The 22,776-nt window shown below is 33.5% G+C and overlaps 3 protein-coding genes across 4 annotated transcripts in view; 2 read left to right on the top strand and 1 right to left on the bottom strand.

Annotated features, from left to right (window-relative positions):
- The first annotated feature begins 4,872 nt into the window (after nucleotides 1-4,872).
- On the top strand, nucleotides 4,873-5,745 carry LOC126737603 (KRAB-A domain-containing protein 2-like). The gene is made up of 4 exons (XM_050442583.1): nucleotides 4,873-4,899; nucleotides 5,037-5,243; nucleotides 5,296-5,500; nucleotides 5,585-5,745. The coding sequence occupies exons 1-4, from the start codon at nucleotides 4,873-4,875 to the stop codon at nucleotides 5,743-5,745; spliced, it is 600 nt and encodes a 199-aa protein (XP_050298540.1).
- Nucleotides 5,746-5,814: 69 nt separating this feature from the next.
- LOC126737601 (uncharacterized) lies at nucleotides 5,815-6,387 on the top strand. Its single transcript, XM_050442580.1, has one exon. It carries the CDS (start codon nucleotides 5,815-5,817, stop codon nucleotides 6,385-6,387), a length of 573 nt encoding a protein of 190 aa, XP_050298537.1.
- Nucleotides 6,388-7,196: 809 nt separating this feature from the next.
- Nucleotides 7,197-22,776, bottom strand: part of LOC126737288 (protein cramped-like) — a 52,186-nt gene continuing 36,606 nt past the window's right edge. Inside the window, exons 10-14 of one of the 2 annotated variants that reach the window (XM_050442118.1) lie at nucleotides 19,302-19,429; nucleotides 19,074-19,245; nucleotides 18,904-19,016; nucleotides 18,644-18,829; nucleotides 7,197-7,723 (exon numbers count right to left, since the gene is read on the bottom strand). In XM_050442118.1, the coding sequence (XP_050298075.1) occupies nucleotides 7,451-7,723; nucleotides 18,644-18,829; nucleotides 18,904-19,016; nucleotides 19,074-19,245; nucleotides 19,302-19,429 (872 nt within the window). In that variant the 3' untranslated portion in view covers nucleotides 7,197-7,450. Of the gene's footprint in view, nucleotides 7,724-9,729; nucleotides 9,759-18,643; nucleotides 18,830-18,903; nucleotides 19,017-19,073; nucleotides 19,246-19,301; nucleotides 19,430-22,776 lie in introns of those variants that run through there. The other variant, XM_050442119.1, reaches the window with a different exon arrangement.

The following is a 22,776-nucleotide window of genomic DNA, read 5'->3' as shown; positions in this document are numbered from 1 at the left end:
GGTTGTAAAACACACTAAAGAAAGTATCTTACCCCTACTACTAAAGGAAATATGACCTATGGGCCTATAGCAAGTCTTTCTAGTCAAAATCTTTAAGAAACAACGAGATTTTCGCCGGACAAGTAAACACAAACACTGCAGAATATTGCGTAGGCATTGCTCTAATGCGTTAGACAGCCGTCGGCAATCGCCAACCTACTCGGGCGCTCTCATCCCCACCAATTTCTGGCGTCATCAATTGATGACTCTGGGCGCTAATGGGTTAAGTATGAGTCGAGTGAATCATGGCATTTCTCCCTTAAAATAAACAGTTTTAAGAGAAATGTTATGGCCAAGCCTTCAGGATATCAAAACACAACCCGATCAACATACCTTTCATGGGAACATTTTTATAACAGAAATCAGGAATATTATAAATGATATAGTCTGTGAAATATTGTGGTTAAAGACCAAATTGTTGTACACTAAATCTGCAATAGAAATTTGTGTAACTGGCAAGTTACACTCCCGAAGACCTTCACACTGCTGGTAGCAAAGACAGATCTTTCACCTTTATTGTAGACTAGCACTAATAAATAATAAAACAATCACTTTGCTATAAAACTTTAATATCTTCTAAAAGATAAAATAAAAAATGAAATTATTTAAATATAAAATTTCGTCTAACAAAAACAGTAAACTTCTTAGCCTACGTACAAATAACAGTGCGACAGTCAAAAATAATCACAAGAAGGTATAGCTCTATCCATCTTAATATGTATACATAACATTCACAGTCAAAAATAAAGAAAATAGTTAAAATCAATCTTATAAATAAGTATTGTATCTAGCTTAATAGTTATACTTAGTTGGTATATTTACAGCAGAAAGTCTCCAGCAATATCGATATGTCAGTCAAAATGAAGCATAAATTCTCTTTCTAAAGTTAGTATGATCTTTTACGCTTTATTTCCATGAATCCCAAAAGAATTCCCATATACGTATAAGAGTATGGGTATATATCGAGTATGGGTTCTCCTAATTAAATATATTAATGTCTCAAGCATTTGCTTGTGCTCTCAAAATTACAATTGAATAAAAAACAGTTATGTAAACTAACGCCAATAAAACAAGTACGTTATTTTTTATTTTAGTAAGTGTAGAAAATTCAGGAACTAAGATGTTAAAACAAGAAAAACGGTAGTATTTGGATTGCTATATATATTAATTAATAAAGTATTCTGAGTGATCTCAAGTTAAGTACTAAAAAAATGTAAACATACCTTTATATTTATTATTAACTTATTTTAATCTTATTGCTTAACTTTTATTTTCTTGCTAATAACATCACACAAGATAATCTAAAAATTGGGAATTCAATTAACTTTCTTTATCTTACAGAAGAATCAAAATAAATTATGGTAATACTTAAATAGTAACTGAAATCCAAGGAAATGGATCCAGAGGCAACTTTTAAATTAATATATCAGAAGAAAAGTTGTTTCAGTTTTTTTTTAATTATTAAGGTTTAAAATCTCATGTTTTATTAGATAAAAAGCGGCCAGATCTTTTGTTAAAAAAAAAATACGGAAAATCAAGTAAAGAATCATTTAGTTTTTGAATAAAATACAATGACAAAATCTAGTTAGATGTTAGAATCCATAAAATATGAGAATATCCAAATGACCTAAAATGCGCACAAGTCCACTTTAAACCAAAAAATCAATAAAAAGGAGGGCCCATGTTTTCCTGATTAGGTTTACTTGACCGTGAATACATGCATAATGCTCTTTCATAAGGAAAAAGATAAAGTCATTATAATAGTTATACCTCTCCGTTTAATTCATTACAGTACAAACTTTATTGTAAATACTGGTTAATTTAATAATATATGCATTATATATGTTATTCGCAATAGACGAAATAGCCCACTGCCCGATTTTTTGCACACAACACGTTGTGGGTATAGTAATTTACCTACGATGCAACCAGATATATTTTTTCGAGCACTGAGTAAAGATAATTGACCAGAACCTGTTGTGGATAGATTTCATCACCCACAACGCGAATGAAGTTTTAGCGCGCTTTTATTTCGCGTTGTAAAGCATTCATTCTGCCTATGTCGCGTTCTGGGTATTAAGATTTATTCAGAATGCGTCGGAGGTGAATTGCTAGAATTATCATCCAAACAATATCGTAGACTAAAACCATATGATCTATTAACAGTTGGAGAAAAAGATAAACTAGTTAACATTTAGGAACATTTAGGAAACCAATCAGGTTTAATTTTTTATTGTGCAGCAAGTGAAATGTATGATATAATACACACAGCTCATTTACAAATCGAACACAAAAGAGAAAAGGCAATGGAAAATAAAATAAAAAAGAAATACTGCAATGATATTAGAGAGATAATTCATATATACAGGTGTCCAAGATAAGGATCCTAAGCATGGGGATCTCGGTACCTGTTGGATATACAGCTTCGGTTAAATTAGGAAAAAGTGGTGCACTTGAAGCGTATTTACATGCCGTTGAGAAACTTTAAAAATTTCCATGGCCTGCCGAGATATTTGGAAAAAACGGAAATTTGCCAATATCGATTTTATTTTTTCCTGGCTTTATTTTAAAATAAAGTTATCCGACGTTTTGTTTTCGAGAAACCATCATCAACTTTTTTTTTTATATGGCGCGAAAAGAAAGTACACCCTGTATCTGATTCCATTTTTTATTACAAATTCAATGATGTATCACATGTCACATTTTTTTTGTTAGTTGAAAGGAAAAATGCAAATTTTCTATTTTTTTAGCATATTTTTTAAGTAAGCTTTGGAAACAAATGCTTTGACGTATGTAAATACCTGTTACCGAGTCTGTCACATTTTGCTTAATATCTATTTAGAGAGTGATTGAAGCTAAATGAAGCATTGATTTGCATTGTACATTGTACTACTTATAAATAAAAAAATGTAACCAGTAATAGACAAATGTTTTATGATTTTTCTAACGATATGCAACAAATAATGAATACATTTTAAAAATAACGAAAAAAGCAAATAAATTAACGCATTTTATAAATTTAATTTAAAACAGGTGTTCAAACAGGTTTCCGTTATTTTCTAGACATAAGTATGATCTTCTTACAGTAGCAGTTAAAACATATATATATAAACATATATAAACGCAATATCTCTGGCGTAATACTTTGAAAAGCGGCCGTCACACATTCTCGTAACTCCTGCTCAGTTCCAAAAGAATGTTGATAGACTCGGTTTTTAATAAATCCCCAAAGGAAGAAGTCCAAAGGGGTTAAGTCCGGGGATCGCGCTGGCCAAGACACTTCACTGGAGGTTCCAATAAACTTTTCAGGCAAACGCTGCGAAAGGTACTGTGGAACTTGCCCAGAATTATGTGCAGCAGCCCTGTCTTGTTGAAACCAACAGCTATTGACTTGTGCCAGAGGTAAATCATCTAAGCAGTCTTCTAAATCATTTTGCAATAAATTAAGATATCGTTCTGCTGTTAATGAATAATGGTAAATAAATGGACCTAGTATTTTGGTTCCTAAAATTCCACACCACATATTAAACCCAAAACGTTGTTGATGTCTAGATATTTTCCTAACACGCGGATTTTGTTGGACCCAGTAATGACTATTGCGGCGGTTAAAGATACCATTATTAGTGACCATACTTTCGTCGGACCATATATATTATTTTTGATGGAAAATTAAAATCCTCTTCACAGGCACGTGTATACCACTCACAAAAATGCCAACGTCGTTCGAAATCCTCAGGTTTAAGTCCTTGGCAAATTCTAAATTTGTAGGGGTGATATCGGTTTTTACGTAAAATAAACTGAGCTGTAGATTTGGCCACTCCTACATTTTTTTCAATTTGCCTGGTTGATATCTCGGGGTTTTCAATAACTGCTTGTAAAACATTATTTTGAGTTTCTTCAAGAGATTCCTTTTTTCGAGATAAAACAGGCTTTTTAAACAAACCATATTCTTTTAAATTTCGAGCCAACTCTAAGAAACTGGATTTACATGGTTGCTTTCTATCTGGAAATTTATTAAGATACATTGCTGCTGTATTTACAGTATTTTTGTAGCACGACAGCATGTCAAACTTCTCTTCATGACTATAATGACCACCAGGCATATTTGAAGATAATCACACAATTTTAGTAATAATAACGACAACAGTAAATAATAATAACAATAATTACTCAACAAACAACACCTCGACAATCACGGTAACAACAACGGCAATTAATATTTAATAAAAAATATGTGACAGGGTAAAAGGTATTTACGTTAAAGTGTCAAAGCATTTGTTTCCAAAGCCTACTTAATAATATGTTTAAAAAAAAGAAAAATTGTATTTTTCCTTTTAACTAACAAAAAAAAATGTGACATGTGATACATCGTTGAATTTGTAATAAAAAATGAAATCAGATACAGGGTGTACTTTCTTTTCGCGCCATACAAAAAAATAAAGTTGATGGTGGTTTCTCGGAAACGAAACGTCGGATATAAAATTTAAAAGCGCCATCACGTACTACTTCAAAAGTGTCAATGAGAAAGTTTCAATAGTTTTTTGATATCTTTTAAAATAAAGATAGGAAAAAATAAAATCGATATTGGCAAATTTCCGTTTTTTCCAAATATCTCAGCCGGCTATGGAAATTTTTGAAGTTTCTCAACAGCATGTAAATACGCTTCAAAGTGCACAACTTTTTCCTAATTTAACCGAAGCTGTATCTCCAACAGGTACCGAGATCCCCGTGCTTAGGATTCTTATCTTGGACACCCTGTATTTAGACTTGTGTCAATCGTGTGCTCTGAAGAAAAAGGCAAAAAGTAAAGGATTAGTTGTAAAACCTATGATTATGAGTGAAATGAATTCACGTTGCCAGGTAATGTTAATTAACATTTGTCATTGTTATTTCCACGGTTATGTGTTCTGTTACGTTATATTGTATTTACCTTGATGACATTGTGATTTGCTGTAACTTTATTATCACAGTACCACTAACTTAATGTTTTTCTTTAGGTTGACCTTATCGATATGCAAAGTGAGCCTGATGGAGAATATAAATTTATTCTCAATTATCAAGATCATCTAACTAAATTTGTAATACTACGACCACTTAAAACAAAGACAGCAAATAAAGTGGCAGATGTTATTCTCGATATATTCTGTTTGTTTGGAGCCCCAAATATTTTGCATAGTGACAATGGAAGAGAATTCAGCAACCAGGTAAATTTGATTGCATTGTACAAAAGCTTTTCATTATTTGAGTAAATTTTAGGTCATTGAACAATTAGCAGCAACTTGGTCAGCTATAAAAATCGTTCACGGTAAACCACGACACTCCCAGAGTCAGGGCTCCGTTGAAAGAGCAAATCAAGATGTTCGCGATAGCCTTGTAGCCTGGATGTCAGATAATAACTGTCAAAATTGGGCAAAAGGTCTTCGGGTTATTCAGAGTACAAAAAACCGCAGTTTCCATACAGGTATAAAGCGAACACCTTATGAAGCCAGGTTTGGAACTCCATAGAGAAATGGGCTTTTGGATTCATGCTTGGACACCTGTGTAGCAAATGAAATTAAGACTGAAGAACAACTTGAAGAGCATCTGAAATTAATAAAAGAATCTTTAGAAAAAGAACAAGAAAACGACACCGAATTTAATATCGAAAAGGAACGAGAAAACGAAACGCAATTTCATATGGAAACCGAATTAGATATAGAAGTCTAAAATAATACGAACGAGGGAAGGTTGGTAAATGGAAATGTCGATATGATGAATTGTTTCGTTTATGATAATATGTACGTCCCACGCAATAAGTGCATTGAATGTAATGAGTCATTGCATATGGTCTGTGCTACTGATTGGGATTTACCATTATGCAAACTTTGTGGTAATAAAAAGGCAACTGATACGGAGAGAAGAGGTTGCAAACGGGGGCTTGAACAACAAGCTGATAAAATGCTTAACCAATCGCAAAGCAAATTCCCACCTGTTAATGTAGGTGACAATATTTTGATAAACGTACCAGAGGTAGATCGCGGGCGTTTAGCTCCTCGAAACGTATTATCAGTCATTATGGAAAAAACCGATCAAGGATTGTACGTTCTGGGTACCAAAAATGGAAAATTGACACGATTATACAGCAGAAATGAGTTTCAATTATCTCCTTCCGTATTTTTATCTGCTGATTCTGCTGCAGATTCTTCTGTCAATGTACGCCAGGAAGCCATATTGCCTTTGGGGTCTAAACAAGGTTTTGTTAAATGTAACTGTTTGAAAGGTTGTCAAACTAAAGCATGTGCATGTGTAAAATTAAATATAAAATGTAATTCCAAATGCCACAAGAGTAATTCTTGTAAGAACAAATAGTGTTTTTCAAATAATTGTTATTTTCCTATTTCTACATTTCGTTTAGTGTTTTGTTTTTAATATATTATCTATCATATACTGTAACTCTGTGATAGGTGTGTACCTTTTAATAAACGTTTTATATTGTTCATTGTTTTACTTGAAACGTATTCTGGGCATAGCGCAATAGACAGAACGCGACGTGGGCAAAAGAAATGCTTCACAAAGCAAAACCACGGCGGACGAAACCATCATTCGCATTGTGGGTGACGTAATTTACCCAAAACGCGTTCTGGATAATTAGGTCTACTCAGTGCTCGAAAAAAAAGTCCCTGATCGCATCTTGGATAAATTTTTATACCCATAATGCGTTGTGTGCAAAACAATTGGGCAGTGGGCAATTTCGGCCGTTGCGAATAACATATACACATTATGTAGCATTTTGGGTGCAGTAAAATCGATATTCCCTTATTTGGAGTTTTATTTTTAATATAAGCAATTATTGCATTTGTCTAATAGCTGAAGAAAGAAAAGAAATGATGTTTCTTTAATACGTATTGTAAACGATATTTTGTGGATCTAAAGTGATCTATGTATGTAAAGCTAGCACTTATATCCACATACGCAAAGAAAAGCATAAATTTATTTAACAGTATTTTAAATCTCATTTATTTAATAATATTTTAACACACAACACCGCCCGGCACTGGTTGTGTCTATAAACTATCTGCTATACTTAACGATAGTCAGCTGAGATGCGCTAGGCCTAACGTCACCGGCATATTTTCTCATTTTATGGACTCTACTTAAACTACCAAAGAAAAACAAAATTTAATAAAATATGTATTTAAAATTTTACTCATTTCCCTCCTGATAAAATTTATCAATAACTTCACCTGCCCGCGGAATATCCATCAAAACCTGCTTAAAAGCTCAAACCACTACGAATTTCATTTAACTTAATAAATTATCCGTTCAGTTCAAAAGGAAACTATCAATTAATATCCAAAATAAAATCTAACCTAACCTCTATTAAAGCTTTTCAATCTGCATAAAAAGTTATTCATCCCCAAGAATTAAAAAATCAGAATTTTTTATCACTGACCACACTGGCGGCCAAATCGGCAAAACTCGCCGCGAAATCCATACTGCTCTCGGTCATCAGTGATTGTAATTGTGCGTTCACTTCGTTCGATAATTCCGAGGCCATATTCGAATTTAAGCTGCCGATGGGCAACGGAATTTTCACCGGACTTTCGAGGTGGCCCAGTAGACTACTAAGGGAATAATCGGCCACTTCTGCATTGATCCATTCGTCTTCGCCCTCTTTGAGGATTCTCGAGGGGCTTGAAGGTACCTGGTGATAAGAAAACAATAAATAATGAAAAAGTATTTTTTCCAAGCAAATAAGCCTTCGTTTTGTATAAAGGTTCACATCTCTATTTAAATGTTCATGTCATTACGGAAAACAAAATATTAGTATACATTATTTAAAAAAAAAAATTAAATGACATTGGTCAATGTTTCTCTATCTGTAAGTATCTTGCATATGCAGATGACCGAAAAATCTTTACAACAATTAAGAAGGTATCAGATTTTCGTGCCCTGCAATCTGATCTTGCAAATTTTGAAAGGTACTGTACCTTAAATAAATTATTTATTAACCCAGAAAAATGTCATTCTATACTTTTTAGCAGAAATCCATCTCAGACACAAAATAAATGTTCTCGGGAGTCGGGGGCACTATCTTAAAGTCAAAGTCAAAATATACTTTATTTGCTAAGTTTACAAACTTGTGCTAAAAGCTTCCTATTCCTAGAACTTATAATACTAGTATTTATTTGGTTATACAGGATACAGGACAAAAACAGAATCGATTTTGATTGTACATAGAAGCATATTTTATATAATCAAAGAAAAAACCAAAAAAGAAGAAAAGAAAAGGCGAGAACCAACATAAAATAAGAATAATAAAAAAAAATAAAATAAATCTGATCAAAAGATATATAATTAATTTTAAATATTAAAATGAGTCGTTAAAATACTCTTCAATGCTGTAGTAAGCTTTTGGTAAGATTAGTATCTTTAGTTTTCTCCTAAAGTTTTTAAGGTCTGTAACAGTCCTAATCGAAAAAGGAACATGATTAAATATTTTACGACTACTAAATATAAGAGAGTTTCTCGTAAGTGAGGAGGTGGGGATTGGAAGAGATAAGTTGCCCACTTGAAGAGTATTATGACTGGTGCAGGATGGTGGACTTACGGACTTATGTATGAGTGTTGCAGTTTCCAATATAAAGAGTGAGAAAACTGTCAAAAATTCTTTCAGCTACAAAAAGAGGTTTACAAGAGACTCTCAGACCAACACCACACAGATACCTTAATGCTTTTTTCTGAATAGTAAAAATTATGTTAAGGAGTCCCTTGGAGCACAAACCCCAAAATGGCAACCCATAACGGATATGAGAGTCTATTAAGGCGAAATAAACTGAACGAGCAAACAACCTCCCCAACTCATGCCTGCAACCCTGATTGCAAAACAACCAGAAGAAAGTTTAGCAGCGAGGCCCAAAACGTGGTTGTCAAACAAACCTTAAGCTCTCATCAATGAAGACGCCGAGAAATCGACAATAATCCCCACCATGTAGTGGGCTCTGCTCATAAAAAAAACCCTCTACATTATACTTAAAGCCCAGAACAAAAGTCTTATCAACATTGAATACAAGCTGATTGCAGATGCACCACTCTTTAATTTTGTGAAGGTCCTCTACTATGAGAGATCTGACAACTTTTTGATCTTTGTTATGCCACAGAATTGTAGTATCATCGCAGTGGCGGCTCGCGCCCTGTAATCTAAGGTAGGCGACATATTATTATAACAGTGCGCACACCGAGTAGCCCGAGCTCCCCCTCCCCCCGCTTTTTCGGGATTTAAAAAAAAATTGTGGTGCCACGGCCACTTTTCACTAATAATTTACTAAAATTAAGAAAAAAATAATGTTTTCGAAATCTTTAAAAAAAAAATAACCTAAAAATAATATTTTTTTTAAATTTAGATTTCAATCAACAAAAAAAAATGCGGAAACAAAAAAAACAAAATGAAACACACCTTTACAAAGTTGTATGAATTTAAATTATGATCGTAATTTTTGTGTTATATCCATATTTTATTTAATTTCACTAAATCCTTAGATATATACACTACCTACTGTTATTGACAGATACCTACTATAAGATGCAAAGATGCAGTAAATATTCTTCTATATTATAAACAAATACAAATAAATTCATTTTTATTAACATAGATCTTTTTTACTTACTTACCAAAAATGCATGGTTATTTAATTATGCACCTTTGAGCTTATGTAGTTTTCTTCTTTTTAATACTATTTCTAAAAAAGATTAAAGTTGAATACTATATAACTAAAAGATATCATAATATTCTTCTACTTAACATAGATTTTGTTTTTAATTTTTGATTTTTTAATTTTTTTTTAATTTTTTTTTAAGTTTTTTATTTTAGTTGTAAAACAACTAATTTTTATAAATAAGGTTTATTCTTCTGTCCTTTAGAAGTGCAAACCTACTTATTATTAAATCTGTAAAATTATCAGATCCCTGTAAAGAGCAAAAGAGTTCCTTTTCGATGGAAATTAAAGCAAGTGATGATAAGCGCTCATTACCTATTTTATTTCGGGAATATGTTTTTATGCGTTTAAGGCATGGAAAATGTCTTTCAACTGATGTACTTGTGATTGGTATTGTAGCAATAAGCGTAAAAAGTGTAAAAGCTTGGGAAATATTTCTTTAAGACCATTATCTATAAAATGTTTTAAAATCGACTCTACATTTAATGTTGTTAGTTCTTCATCGTGAAAAATTACACTTAACTCATTAATTAGTTGCTGTTTGTCAAAAATATTTTTATAAAGGTTGGTGACACTTGTAACTAAAGAAGTTGGAAAATTTTTCTTATACTCTTGGAACTTAGAAGAATCAACCAATGCAAAATAAGTTAACTGCGATAGATCTGCAAACCGAACATCTATTTGCGTCGAAATATTATCAATAATCTCATAAAATAAAATACGTAAAGAAGACTTTTCATCCCCTTTGATAGTGTTTGATAATTTTATTCTTTTTGATGGTGTAGGATTATCCACGCTATCTATCATATCGCCTGAAATTCTAATTTTTGCTTCTTCAAAAAATTGTTCGAAGGTTAATTCATTCCGCAAGGACTGTAGACGCTCTTTTGTTAAAAATACCTGTTTTTGACAATAAGCTATATCTAAAGACTTTTTTTGCAAAATACTAAATAGTGGATCCGTAATATCAAATACATTTTTGTAAGCCGCGGTTAAAAAAGAAAATTCTAAACCTTTCATAAATCTAAGATATCCCTTTGCCCCGTTAATTGACTCGGATGATGAAGATTGATCGTCAATAATTGTTTGAAAAACTTTTTTTAAGTCATTCCATTTTGAATCTAAAAGATGAACGATTTTTGAACGTGAAGCCCATCTGGTATCTACAGCATTCGGTATCCTTTTTCCAACTATAGAGTCCAAAATAAATGTTCGCTTTGCAGATTGATGGAAGAAGCCGGGAATTGAAGTTACGCTCGCAAAAAAAATTCGGCAATTTTTAATAGTTTTTGCTCCATTCTGTAGAACTAAGTTTAATCGGTGCGCACTGAAATGTGTAAATAAAGCTAATGGAGCATCGTCTTTAATTTTTTTTTGCAAACCATTTAACGAACCAGCCATTACGCTAGCGCCATCATAACATTGACCAACTAAATTTTTCTTATAATCGAAAGGACTTAAAACAGAAACAATTAATTCGTACATCGCGTCTGCCGTTCTATCTTGACTTACATCAAAAAATCCCAAAAATCTCTCTTTAATGTCACCAGATTCGTTTACATATCTGACCGAAATAGCGCATTGTGATTTTTCTAAAATGTCAGTAGTGTCATCAGCTTGTACAGAAAAAAATAATGCTTCTTTTATTTCTTTATGTATTGTTTCCAAAAGGTGTTCAGAGATACAACCTATTATATCGTTTTGGATAGTCTTAGACAAACCAGAAAAATTATTGCCTATTTTTTTAAATGGTTTTGCATTTCGATGTCACGTTTAATTAACAAGTTAAATGTTTCACGAAAATTGCCAGTGTTAAAAGAATCGGATTTTTCATTGTGGCCTCTAAAAGATAATTCTTGTTTTGCAAGATGACAAGTGACATCAATCAAATAGCTCAATAAATTTCTATTTTTTCTTACATCCTCGTTATAGGATTTTAAAAACAAAGAGGACTATATTTTTAATGCATCCTGTATAGTGCTACTATTTTTTTGCAAGCGCTTTAGACTAAGGTAGCTACTCATATGCTCCTTTGACGATTCATGTTTTTTTATGCTAGCTGACAGATTTTTTAAATCGCAAAAACCCTGAGACACCCAAACATTATTTCTATTACCTCCTAAAAGTATACAAGGCCAACAAAACAAACTTTGTTTAAAATAACTACCACATAACCATTGATGGGTTTCGAACCACTGGGTCTTAAAGGATCGCGAGAATGCTTGGCCTTGCTTTTTGTCAGGTTTTAAAATTGAAATGGGGGGTGTAGGGCGACCAATAGAAATTATTTCCCTACGATCATTTTCATTTAGGCGGGAAAATGGGGTTTCTTGTAAAGAACAAATTACATCATGCACAGGAATTTCGGCGAGATTATTGGCCATTCTAAAAAAAAATAGTAAAAGGATCAAACAACTAGGTTAGGTATGCACCTCTACTTCTACAAAAATTACCTACTTTCTACTCTATATTATAATATTCTCAAAAATATACAACCCCTTAATAGGTACCTCTACTATCTTTACAAACTTTAATAGCACAATTATTATTCTAATATACTTATACTTATCTAATATAAACCAAATTCAAAATTCAATGGAGAAGCAACCATACGACGGAAGACAGCAGAAAAATCGTTCAAAGCTGAAAGAAACCGAAGAAACCAGCCACAAACCGTTAATGAATAAAAACAAAACCCCGCCAAGAAAAATCTCGAATTATTTTCCTCCTATCATATTATTAGAATTAGTACCATCACCATCTTTATTGCTCCTATGTAGTTTTAAATAAGTGCAACAAAGACGCCACACAGCACAAAATCCCGCCCCAGTCCCCACCATTGATTTTCCATTGAACGAGGGCTCATCTCATCCGTGCTTTAATTATCATACTGAAACTCACCCAATTGTACTAAAAATTAAATACGTTATAAAAATCGTAGTCATTGCTTGAAAATTTACAACAAAAAACCTAGACTGCCATGAAAAATGTACATTTTTAATATTTTTTACGTTTAAGTAAGAAAACAGAATTTGTATTGTGTGCTAAATTTTTTTCCACTTGTGCTAGATTTAGTACAATCGTACTCTAAAATCACCAGCCCTTTCCCCTTTATCGATCGACGAACGAGCGCTTCGAGCGAATTGACGAAGACGGTCGAAGGCGGCCGAATTGTCCGCCTAACAGTGCACTTTTTGTCGCATAGAATAATTTTGTTTCACGTCGGCCGCTGTAAGTTTTGTATGGGAGATTGCCGCCGTAGAGACCATTAAATACAGGCGGTTGGAAATATCGCCTTCCCATATATAATATTAATATCGTATTCATTTGATTTTATGAGGCGAGTCGATTTAGACTAGCTCAGGTTTCACGTTAAGTGGCGATAGATGTATGCGTATTAACATTAGACTAGGAGGTTCATCAGATATTTTAATATTACATTAAAAAGAATGATTATATTATATAAATTATAATGGTCATTTTTTTCCAAATTTACAAGTGAATTTTATAAGGTAGGCGGCGCCTACCTTGCCTACCCTGACGAGCCGCCGCTGTATCATCGGCAAACTGAACCACTAGTCCATGCAGTGATAGAAAGCTCAAGTCATTAACGTATAATAAAAATAAAATACGACCTAACACTGACCCTTGAGGTACACCACATTTAAGGTGTGCTATCCCTGACGAAAATCCAGATGCAACCACCCTCTGGGTGCGGCCAGACAGGTATGACTTCAACCACCCCAAAGCCACTCCCCTAAATCCGTAAAAATCAAGCTTTGACAGCAGTCAGAGAACACCGCTGTGCAGCCTCCTTGGAGTTCATAGATAGATACACACTCTCCAAGAATCTGAAAATGGCATCCTGCGTGCCCTTAGATGACTGAAATCCATACTGATTAGGGGACAGCACATTGTATTTGGTCAAAAAAGAGACAATTCTCTTTTTTAACTTTAAAAAAAGAGACAATTCTCTTTTTTGCAAGCCGCTCAAGAATCTTGGAGAGGGTAGACAAAATTGATATGGGACGGAAGTTAGAGGGTCGGTCCAAGCTACCACCTTTATGAAGAGGGATAATCATAGCTTCCTTTAAACAGGATGCGAATTCGCCCTGAAGAAATAACTGATTGATTGCCCAAACCAAAGCACCTAAAGCGCTCGCAGGCAGAAGTGACAGCAGACGTGAAGAGATACCATCGGAACCCGAAGACCTATGATTCTTCAAGCACTGAATTATTTCAAGGACCTCGGTGGCATCTACAGGGTGGAAAAAGAATGATTGGTTGATAGCATTCCGATCACTGGGAACTGCTTTCAGTAACTTCTCAGCAATATTAGAAAAATAGTCATTGAAATCATCGGGCCCCAAGTCCGATTCAACCAACCGCCGACGAGAAGACTGCCTACATTCGTTAATGATTAACCAACTTTCCTTCTGTCTGTTACCGGATGAATCTAAGCGTTCATTGTAATACAGTTCCTTTCCGACTTTTATCAGATGCCTATAAATTTTCCGATAATCCTGAAAATAAGACCTGATGAATTGATTGTCAATAGATTTGCGAAGTATGTAGAGTTTATTAAGGATTTAGGTGTGACATTGGATTCCAGACTGCTCTTCGACATTCAAATAGAAAACATTGTTCAGAAAGCTCTAAAAAATCTCGGTTTTATGTCTCGAATTACAAAGGGTTTTAGTAATCAAACATCATTAATATTACTATATAATGCATTCGTTAAACCTACTATAGAATATGCGACAGTGGCTTGGAATCCGATGTCTCACAAATATATTGACCAAATAGAAAGTACGAGAGTACAACGCAAGTTTGTAAATATAGTAAATTTCCGCTTTAATAGACAAAGATATTTTTTTACTTACTATGATTATATAATTATGATATAATTATGATTATGATAATATGATATTACTTATATAACTTAAAGTTTTATGGTATGAAGCCCTTAGAGAGTCGCAGAAACAATTTTGATTTAATATTGATTTATAAAATTATTAATAATTTAATAGACTGCCCTTTCTCTCTGGAAAATTTACATATCAACGTTAATCCTTATATTTTGCGTAATAGATCGACCTTTAGCATCTCAAGATATTCTTCAAACTATTTGTCTAACGATCTTGATACTTAAGAAATTTTACCTAATTTTGCAAAGAACGATAAATATTGTCCTTTTTTTGCTATTGTCATTATTCATATGTATATATGCTTTATTGTTTATAAGAGATACTATTAAATAAGTTAGTTAGGTTTATATTGCTTGGTATATTTGTTAGGTTTGGTGAAAATGTAATGTTTGGCAAAGCGCTTACTTGTATTTAAATTTATAAGATACTTTGTGGTTTCCTGTTATTGGATTGCTTATTCTATCTGTAGGAGAGCCTTGTATTTAAATAAATAAGTAAATAAATTATTTCCCACTTAATGAAGTTTTAGAGGTACACAGGCTCGGTCATTCATATACTTACTGACATAAGAAGTGTTATACTCAAACCAAATAATTTCTTCTAAAATTGGCTCTCGTATTTATGAAGAAATCATTTTTTGAGAGCTGAATAGTACAGATATTTTGAATAGCTCGTCCGTTTACTCGTATTAAGCTTAACAAAATGCCTCGAGTTCGAATAAGTAATTATCACCATTTTAACGATTTTGATCGATAGCAGAATTATTGCCTATCGAGATGTTGGTTTGTCCTATCGCGAAGTTCGTCGCAGTGTTAATTGAGTTATGAGTGAGGCGAACCACAGAGCATCAAGATAGGCACTTCAGACAACTAGCCCTACGAGGTCGTTTTGCTACTAATAGGGCCTGTCTACTCATTAATAAACGTGGGATCGTTAGTTGAATCCGCCACACCAATAGAGGGCTTGCTGGCGAACGGGGAGATCCGAAATAAGTGCGAAATTTTTAATTTTGTTTTTATTTTTCTAGTTTCTAGTGTTTAAGTTGAGGAGTTTAAGTGTGATTATTATTGTTATTTAGTTTTTGCGACTAATTTAAATATTTTAACTTTTCAACATCTTGCTGTTTGGGATGGTAATATATTATAGAATGTCCTATAATGAAATCATTTTGAATTTATTGCATTAAAACTTTCAACACAATATAATTATATTTATGAATAGTCGGATATATTGTACATATTTTTATAATTAATTATTTTCAAAAAATCACTGATTTTACTATAAATGCTATTTATGCAGACATCATATTTACATCAATATTATTAGCTATTAGTACTATACAATTATTAGTATAGTAATACATAATTTATCAGGAGTGTAATTAATGTACGTTTAATATCTTTACTTAGTGTTCCTGTGTTAGTTTTTTAGTTTGGTACAGGATTAATTACGCTTTAGACGGGATCTGGAGAATCCTAACTTTTATTCATTTGGTTAAAATATTTAAAAATGACCTTGTTATAAATCTTTCAAAACTTTATAAGTACGGGACTGCTGACTGAGACACCCACCATAATTACAATTGCCTCCGATTTTTAATGGAATTCGGCAATGTTTTTCATTGAACCACTATCAACGTTATCTCCACTTTAATTATTTGTTATTGTTTACAATATGCTGTGCATGAAGAAGATTTCACGGCAATTGAGTTGGTCAACCGGTTTATTAAAGCGGACGCCAGTGGCGCCGCGTGTCGAATTATTACGATTTGTCCCGTATTTGTACTTTCTACCAGACACTCTATGGTTTTCTTATTAGTGATCTATGTATGGGTTTTGGTTGGGCGCATAGCGGCTAAACCCATAAAGTAACGAGCGAAGTTCCTCAATCTCCGGTCTTGCGCCCAGACGTTTTTTGGACTGCTACTTAAGCAGTTCCGCGACGCATCTGGGGGTCTTTCCAGTTCCTGCGTCTGTCAAAGGTGAACCGTGCTGTCCGTTGTGACGGAGAGAGATTAATCGTGTCGTGAAATAAATCTAGTATATCTCTCCGCCAGCACATTTTTAGCTAAATTAATACTAAAAACTAAAATTCATTACTCTTTCTTAATCTTCAATCAAATATTTTTTGAAGCGGGATGGTTCTTAGTGGTTCGGCTCCTTGAATATGAATTTGTAAACCGGCAGCCATAACCCAGCAGTGATGAGGATTTCGCCCTGAAGCCAAAAACCAGATAATCTCGCCGCCCTTAGCCCCGTCAACCCACATCATGCCTTAAGCCCTATGTGGTGCGAAATAACCCATCGCGGGCTCTCGCCCCCGAAAGAAGAACACCATGGAACTTGACCCGTAAGCTTACTAGTCTTTTTCTTTTCCTCTTTATATGATCATAACCATATTCTTTTGATTTCTTTGTCGTATGATTTAACATGAATTTATTATTTTATCACCTTCTCATTTTAATCTTTAAAACTTAAGTTATATTTTATAATTATGTAAATTAAAACAATTCAATGTTACGCTTTATTATGTAATGCTTCCGAAGTGATCACTGACGAATTCAGATACCTTTAGGTTATAAACTTACATTTTTGTTTACATTTTTAATACCATCATGTATATTTACTTTCCATGTAGATTTTGTTTGCCTTATAACTTTAATAAACACCCATTTATTATTTAATATTTTTTTTTTATTATTTAAATTAAATAAAGGTGTTTTACTACTGAGTGAGTGAGTATGACTGAGACAACTGACCATACAGAGAACCCACGAAGTCGGCCTGATAGGTTACTTTTTTATCATTTAAATTTAACAGGGTTTCTGGAACCTATCAGATCTAGGGAGTTGTTCTTGTTGTTTAGAACTTTTAAATCAAGATTGTTGAACAAACTAAACTCCCTACAAATAGTCCTTGTAAACCGGTTAGTCTTGCCGGACTATTATTTTTGTCATAACAAGTTTTGATAAGTTAATAAGATTCTGGTTAATAATATTATTACCACATCACAAGTTTTGCATCACATGTGACTGCAGAAATTCAAATTGCAATAGAAAATCCGCATTGGAAGATGCTGGCGAACAACCAGTACCCTCAAAAACTAAATGTGTGGTGTGGAATAGTGCGCAGAAGAATAATAGGTCTTTTTCTCTGAACAGACCTTAACGGAACAAGTGTATCTCGATTTTGTCCAGTTTGAATTCGTTCCAATTACTAGCTTTAACTTCATTGGACCCATACTACCCTGATGAAAAACTCAATTTTCCAGCAAGATGGTGCTCCTCCATACTATGCTGCTATTGTGCGTACATTTTTGGATGAAACCGTTCCCAATCAGTGAGTAGGAAGGAGAGGACCCATCGAAATGTCTGCTAGGTCGCCTGACCTAACACCAATGGACTTTTTTTTGTGGGGATACCTCAAGTGCAACAAGATATAACGAGAATAATTGATAGTCTTGGATATTGTCAAGCCGTGAATGGTAACCATTGTGAATATTTAATTTAATTTTTGTCCTTTTTTAATTTGTTACATGAATCGTGTTTTTTTCGATAACCGTTGACTTTAGGTATAGGGCATGATGCATGAAATATACGTAGAATTCCACGCGATATTTAAAAATGAAAGAAAAAAAAGGTACTTTCATTTGACAAAATGAAGTTAATGGTCAAAATTTATTTCTGAGCAACCCTAAAAAAAGGCAACTTGAAATAAAAATGGATGTGAAAAACTGGTTTTTAAAGCCTGATCTTTTATTTTGTTTTCCAGATTTCTAGAAGTTTTATTCAAGGGTTTAAATCCATTTTTTATGTTGTTCCAGGCATTTGTTGCAATTTTCGGCCTAGATTGGAAATATTTTGTTTACGTATTCCAGGTTTTTTACGCGTTCGGGGATTTAAAATATTTTATTAAACTAACTTAATAAGTCTACTGACCTATTTGGTATAACTATTAACTAATAATAAATAAATAAACTTACCGTAGATATAATGCTATTTTCTTCCTCCGGATCTCTGATGACCTTTTCCAAATTTAATTGTTGTTCCTCCTCTACCTCTTCAGCTTCCAAATTATCATTTTCTGCATCGTCTACTTTCGGCCCTTGTGATATAATACTCATCCTTACTATCTGATGGCCGCTCAAATTATTTGGAAGAAGCGGCAACTACGAAATAATTAAGAACGTTTCATTAAACCATTTTTAATGATTTTAAACCAAAAATTGATTTTATCACCTACCTTTCTCTCTACGACGATGGGTTTCTGTTTCGGCCTGCCTTTTCTACTCGTATATCGAGGCTGAAGTTTTTTAATTGAGTTTAGCTGTTGTTGCATACTTGGAGAATCCATGACTAAATATATGTACATATTTTTAATAAATTTTGATTTATAAGTCTTCATAAACTTACCAGGTAAGCCAGGTCTCCTAAATAAAACACTTTTTCTCTCCGAATTGCTGGCAACTTCATCCATTTTAGTCGCGTTAGATCCGCTACTTTCCATTCCCGAATTTCTTTTGAGTTTAGAGCCTATGCCGGAACTTTTTAGGCCTTTATCATTGCAAATATGACCGCAAGAACACTGAAAAACTCGCCATTTAAATGAGGATACATATTATTGCGAAATGTCATATATACTTTTACGGAATTCGGTGAGTAATGCAGCTTGGCTAAAGATAACAGTTTAGAAAGGGAAGCGGTCAGGTTTTTCTGTTTCATTTCCCACGAGACTTCGAATGATTCATTCCACATTTCAAGAAAATTTCCTAAAAAAAATGACACACATTTTTCACACCATAAATAGTCCAAAATGTAAACTTATTATAGAGAAAAAAACATTCAAAACTGAAAGTATGACAAAAAAATATTATGGATACAAGTTTGTCCAGACTAGGGGATCATCAGACCTGCAAATAGCTGATCTTATATCTTAAATAAACTAAAAATTACATGGAAAAAGATCCCAGAATAATTAAACAAATTTACAAGTTTTCAATTTATTCATAAAACTTCAAACTTAAAAATTATTGGTCTTGTTAGACAAAACTGATGATTTAAATTCAAATTTTTATTGTCTGATATGAAACAAATCCTAATAATAAGAAAATTATTGAAACAGGACAGATACATATAAATTCAATAATATAACAAAAAACCAACCAGATCAACATCAATCGTAACTGAACATCATGGAAGCTGTTATATGCTCTACACAGTGCGGCTCTTAATTGTCCCGTCCCCTCTTACCTTTTATATAAAGTTTTGAAATTTGGCACACATCATTAGTAACCTAAATACTACTTTTTGGTCCCTAGCTCATTTTGCAGAACTTCAAACATACAGCAGATTGATGAAGAGACAGTGCATTAAACCTTAAAAGCAATGACTGCTGATTGCATCCGCTCTCAGGGGTACACCATTCATTCAAAAACGAACATAATTTGTAGAACTTTCGATGAACTGATTCGAGCCTGTTAATATGCACTGCATAATTAGGAATGATTTTAACAAATTAGTAATAGTTCCGTTGATCTTATAATGAAGCTTAGGGTCTTTAAGGAAGATCTTATGATGTTCTATCTACCTGAGCATTAAAGGTAAACTTTTTATCAACACAACACCTAGGTCAATAATTAGAGTCACAAGTTGGAAGCATGGTATCATTTATTACGTAACCAACCAAGAAATTGATATCTTATGTTTCAGAAGACTAAATGGGAGTTTGTGAACCCTAAGATCTGTTTGCAATCATGACGATCTTAATAAGACAAAAAACTTTCATATCATTGCAAACTTGTAGAAACTTGCCAATACTTGTCGAAACGTCATTATTAAAAATTAAAAATAAAAATGGAGTAATATCCTAATATTAATATCAGTTATAATGCTACCAAACAAATATGCAAAAGCATTAATAATTGGCAGGGAAGTAGACAAACAATTGTTATTGTAGATCAAGTATTGGAGATTTATGGATGCTCGTAAGACTTTAAAATTACAATTCCTAAGGTTTTCTGCTTTAAACGATATAACTAACAATAAAAGGATAATGAGCATCTGACACAAGTGAAATACCACCTTTAACAATGCATAAGAAATTGGCAAGTATCAGATCAAGTGTATGACCTTGTACATTATGATTATTATTATATTAACACAGATCGGAAAATATAACATTATATGCGCAAATATTAACATAGCTCGCAAGATTACAAGAATATAAATAAAATACATTTTCAATCTGATGCTTTAAATATTCCATGACATTAAATACAGGGTGTTTCAGAACTATGGGATCAAACTTTTAGAGGTTGTTCAGTGCAACAGTAGAATCCATTTGTGTAAAGAAAACCCATGTCCGGAAATGTGTTACTACACCACTACGGCCCTAACGCGTTTAAATTTAGAAAAAATATTAATTACCTAAATAGGATCTGATGCATTTATTTTTACCTTTTGTATATGATCACAACAGTTGTTCAAAATGTCTTCCTCAAACCTCAATACGCCGCACATGATTTCGGCGGACTAAGCTAAAAATTTGATCCTCGTTTTGAATGATTTCAAATGCTGCTGTTATTCGTCCAATTAAGTCTAGCGCTGATTCTACCGGAGTTTCGTAGACTAAAGACTTTACATGTCTCCACAAGAAAAAATTGAGCGACGTTAAATCGGCCAAGAAACTGCTCCACCTCTGGCAATCTAACGGTGCCCAAACGGCTGAGCCAAATACTCGCGTACTTGTACAGCAAAGTGAGCCGGCGCTCCATCATGCTGAAACCACATTTGCTGTCTAACGTTTAGTGGAACATTTTCAAGGAGTTCTGGGAGAATTTCCTCCAAGAAACGCAGATAAATAGGTCCTGTTAACCGTTCTGGTAGAAGGTATGGCCCAAATAATCATCAACAATGCCTGCCCATACGTTGACAGACCAACGATTCTGATGTTTTCTTGGAAAAATTGCATAATGATTTTCTTAGTCACAAACATGCCTATTCCTACTATTAAAAATACCGTCTCTTGTGAAAGAGGCTTCATCGGTCCACAAAACGCATCGTAAAAAATTTGGTTGTGCAATGATGTGATCCAGAAGCCATCGACAAAATTGAACTCTAGGATGATAATCGGCTGCAGTCATACCTTGAACTTTCTGGAAGTGGTAAGGATGGAGTTGTTGCTCGTGTAGTACCCGCCAGGCAGAAGCGTTACTCGTATTCATATTCTTAGCGACGTCACGTGTGCTATTTGATGGTTCATCGGCAACAAGCACCTCTTCTTCAAATTCGATCGTTCTTACGATTCGAGCAACACTAGTACCATGCATCTTGGTCTTAGACATGCCTGTCTCAGCGAGCCGCCGATGAATCGCAATAAACTTTTTGTATCCAGGATGCTGTCGTTCGGGATAACGTTCATGATTCAACCGCGATGCTGCTCGTGCATTGCAGTTTGTTGCTCCGTATGCCAAATGCATATCCGCCAATTCTTGATTGGTAAAGTTTTCCATTAGCAATATATGTTTAAAAATTGTAAGCTATAAAATTTTTAAACATGACATTGAGAATTGACATTGATAAGCGTTGATTTTAAACAATTGTTGGTATGGTATCATGTACAAAAGGTAAAAATAAATGCAGCAGATCCTATTTAGGTAATTAATGTTTTTTATAAATTTTAATGGACATGTTAAGCCTTTGGAAAATATCCAAAAATGGATACTAAAGGTAATTTATGAAAGGCCTTAGCTTTATCCAACAAACTTACTTTACAAGACAGAATTTTAAGATATAAAACGACTCTATAAAAACAATAGTTTTGAGATAAATATAGTTAAAAAATTATACAATATCCTAACCATAATACTACACATAAAAAAATTCAACAGGCTCAATAATTGCAAAGTTCAAAACATCACTAGCCTAAGGATCTTTCTTTACACAAGTTCAAATATACACAGATGCAAGTACAATGGTTGTTTTAGTACAAAAGAAGTACAAACGGCAGGTTTTTATTCTGTAAAGTTTAGTTTGCTTGCTTGCTGTATGTCTTTTTTCCTCTGATCTTAGACTAAATAAGATTATTACCATAGATAGATGAAACTCTGACACATAT

The sequence above is a fragment of the Anthonomus grandis genome, chromosome 6 (genome assembly GCF_022605725.1).
Source record: "Anthonomus grandis grandis chromosome 6, icAntGran1.3, whole genome shotgun sequence".
Lineage (NCBI taxonomy): Eukaryota > Metazoa > Arthropoda > Insecta > Coleoptera > Curculionidae > Anthonomus > Anthonomus grandis.
This window is presented reverse-complemented; position numbering and strand designations above follow the sequence as displayed.

Coding starts and splice junctions, on each gene's coding strand:
- LOC126737603 (XM_050442583.1), top strand. CDS start 4,873: ATGAGTGAAATGAATTCACGTTGCCAG. Junction 4,900..5,036: donor AAATGAATTCACGTTGCCAG/GTAATGTTAATT, acceptor GTTTTTCTTTAG/GTTGACCTTATCGATATGCA. Junction 5,244..5,295: donor GAAGAGAATTCAGCAACCAG/GTAAATTTGATT, acceptor AGTAAATTTTAG/GTCATTGAACAATTAGCAGC.
- LOC126737601 (XM_050442580.1), top strand. CDS start 5,815: ATGTACGTCCCACGCAATAAGTGCATTGAATGTAATGAGTCATTGCAT.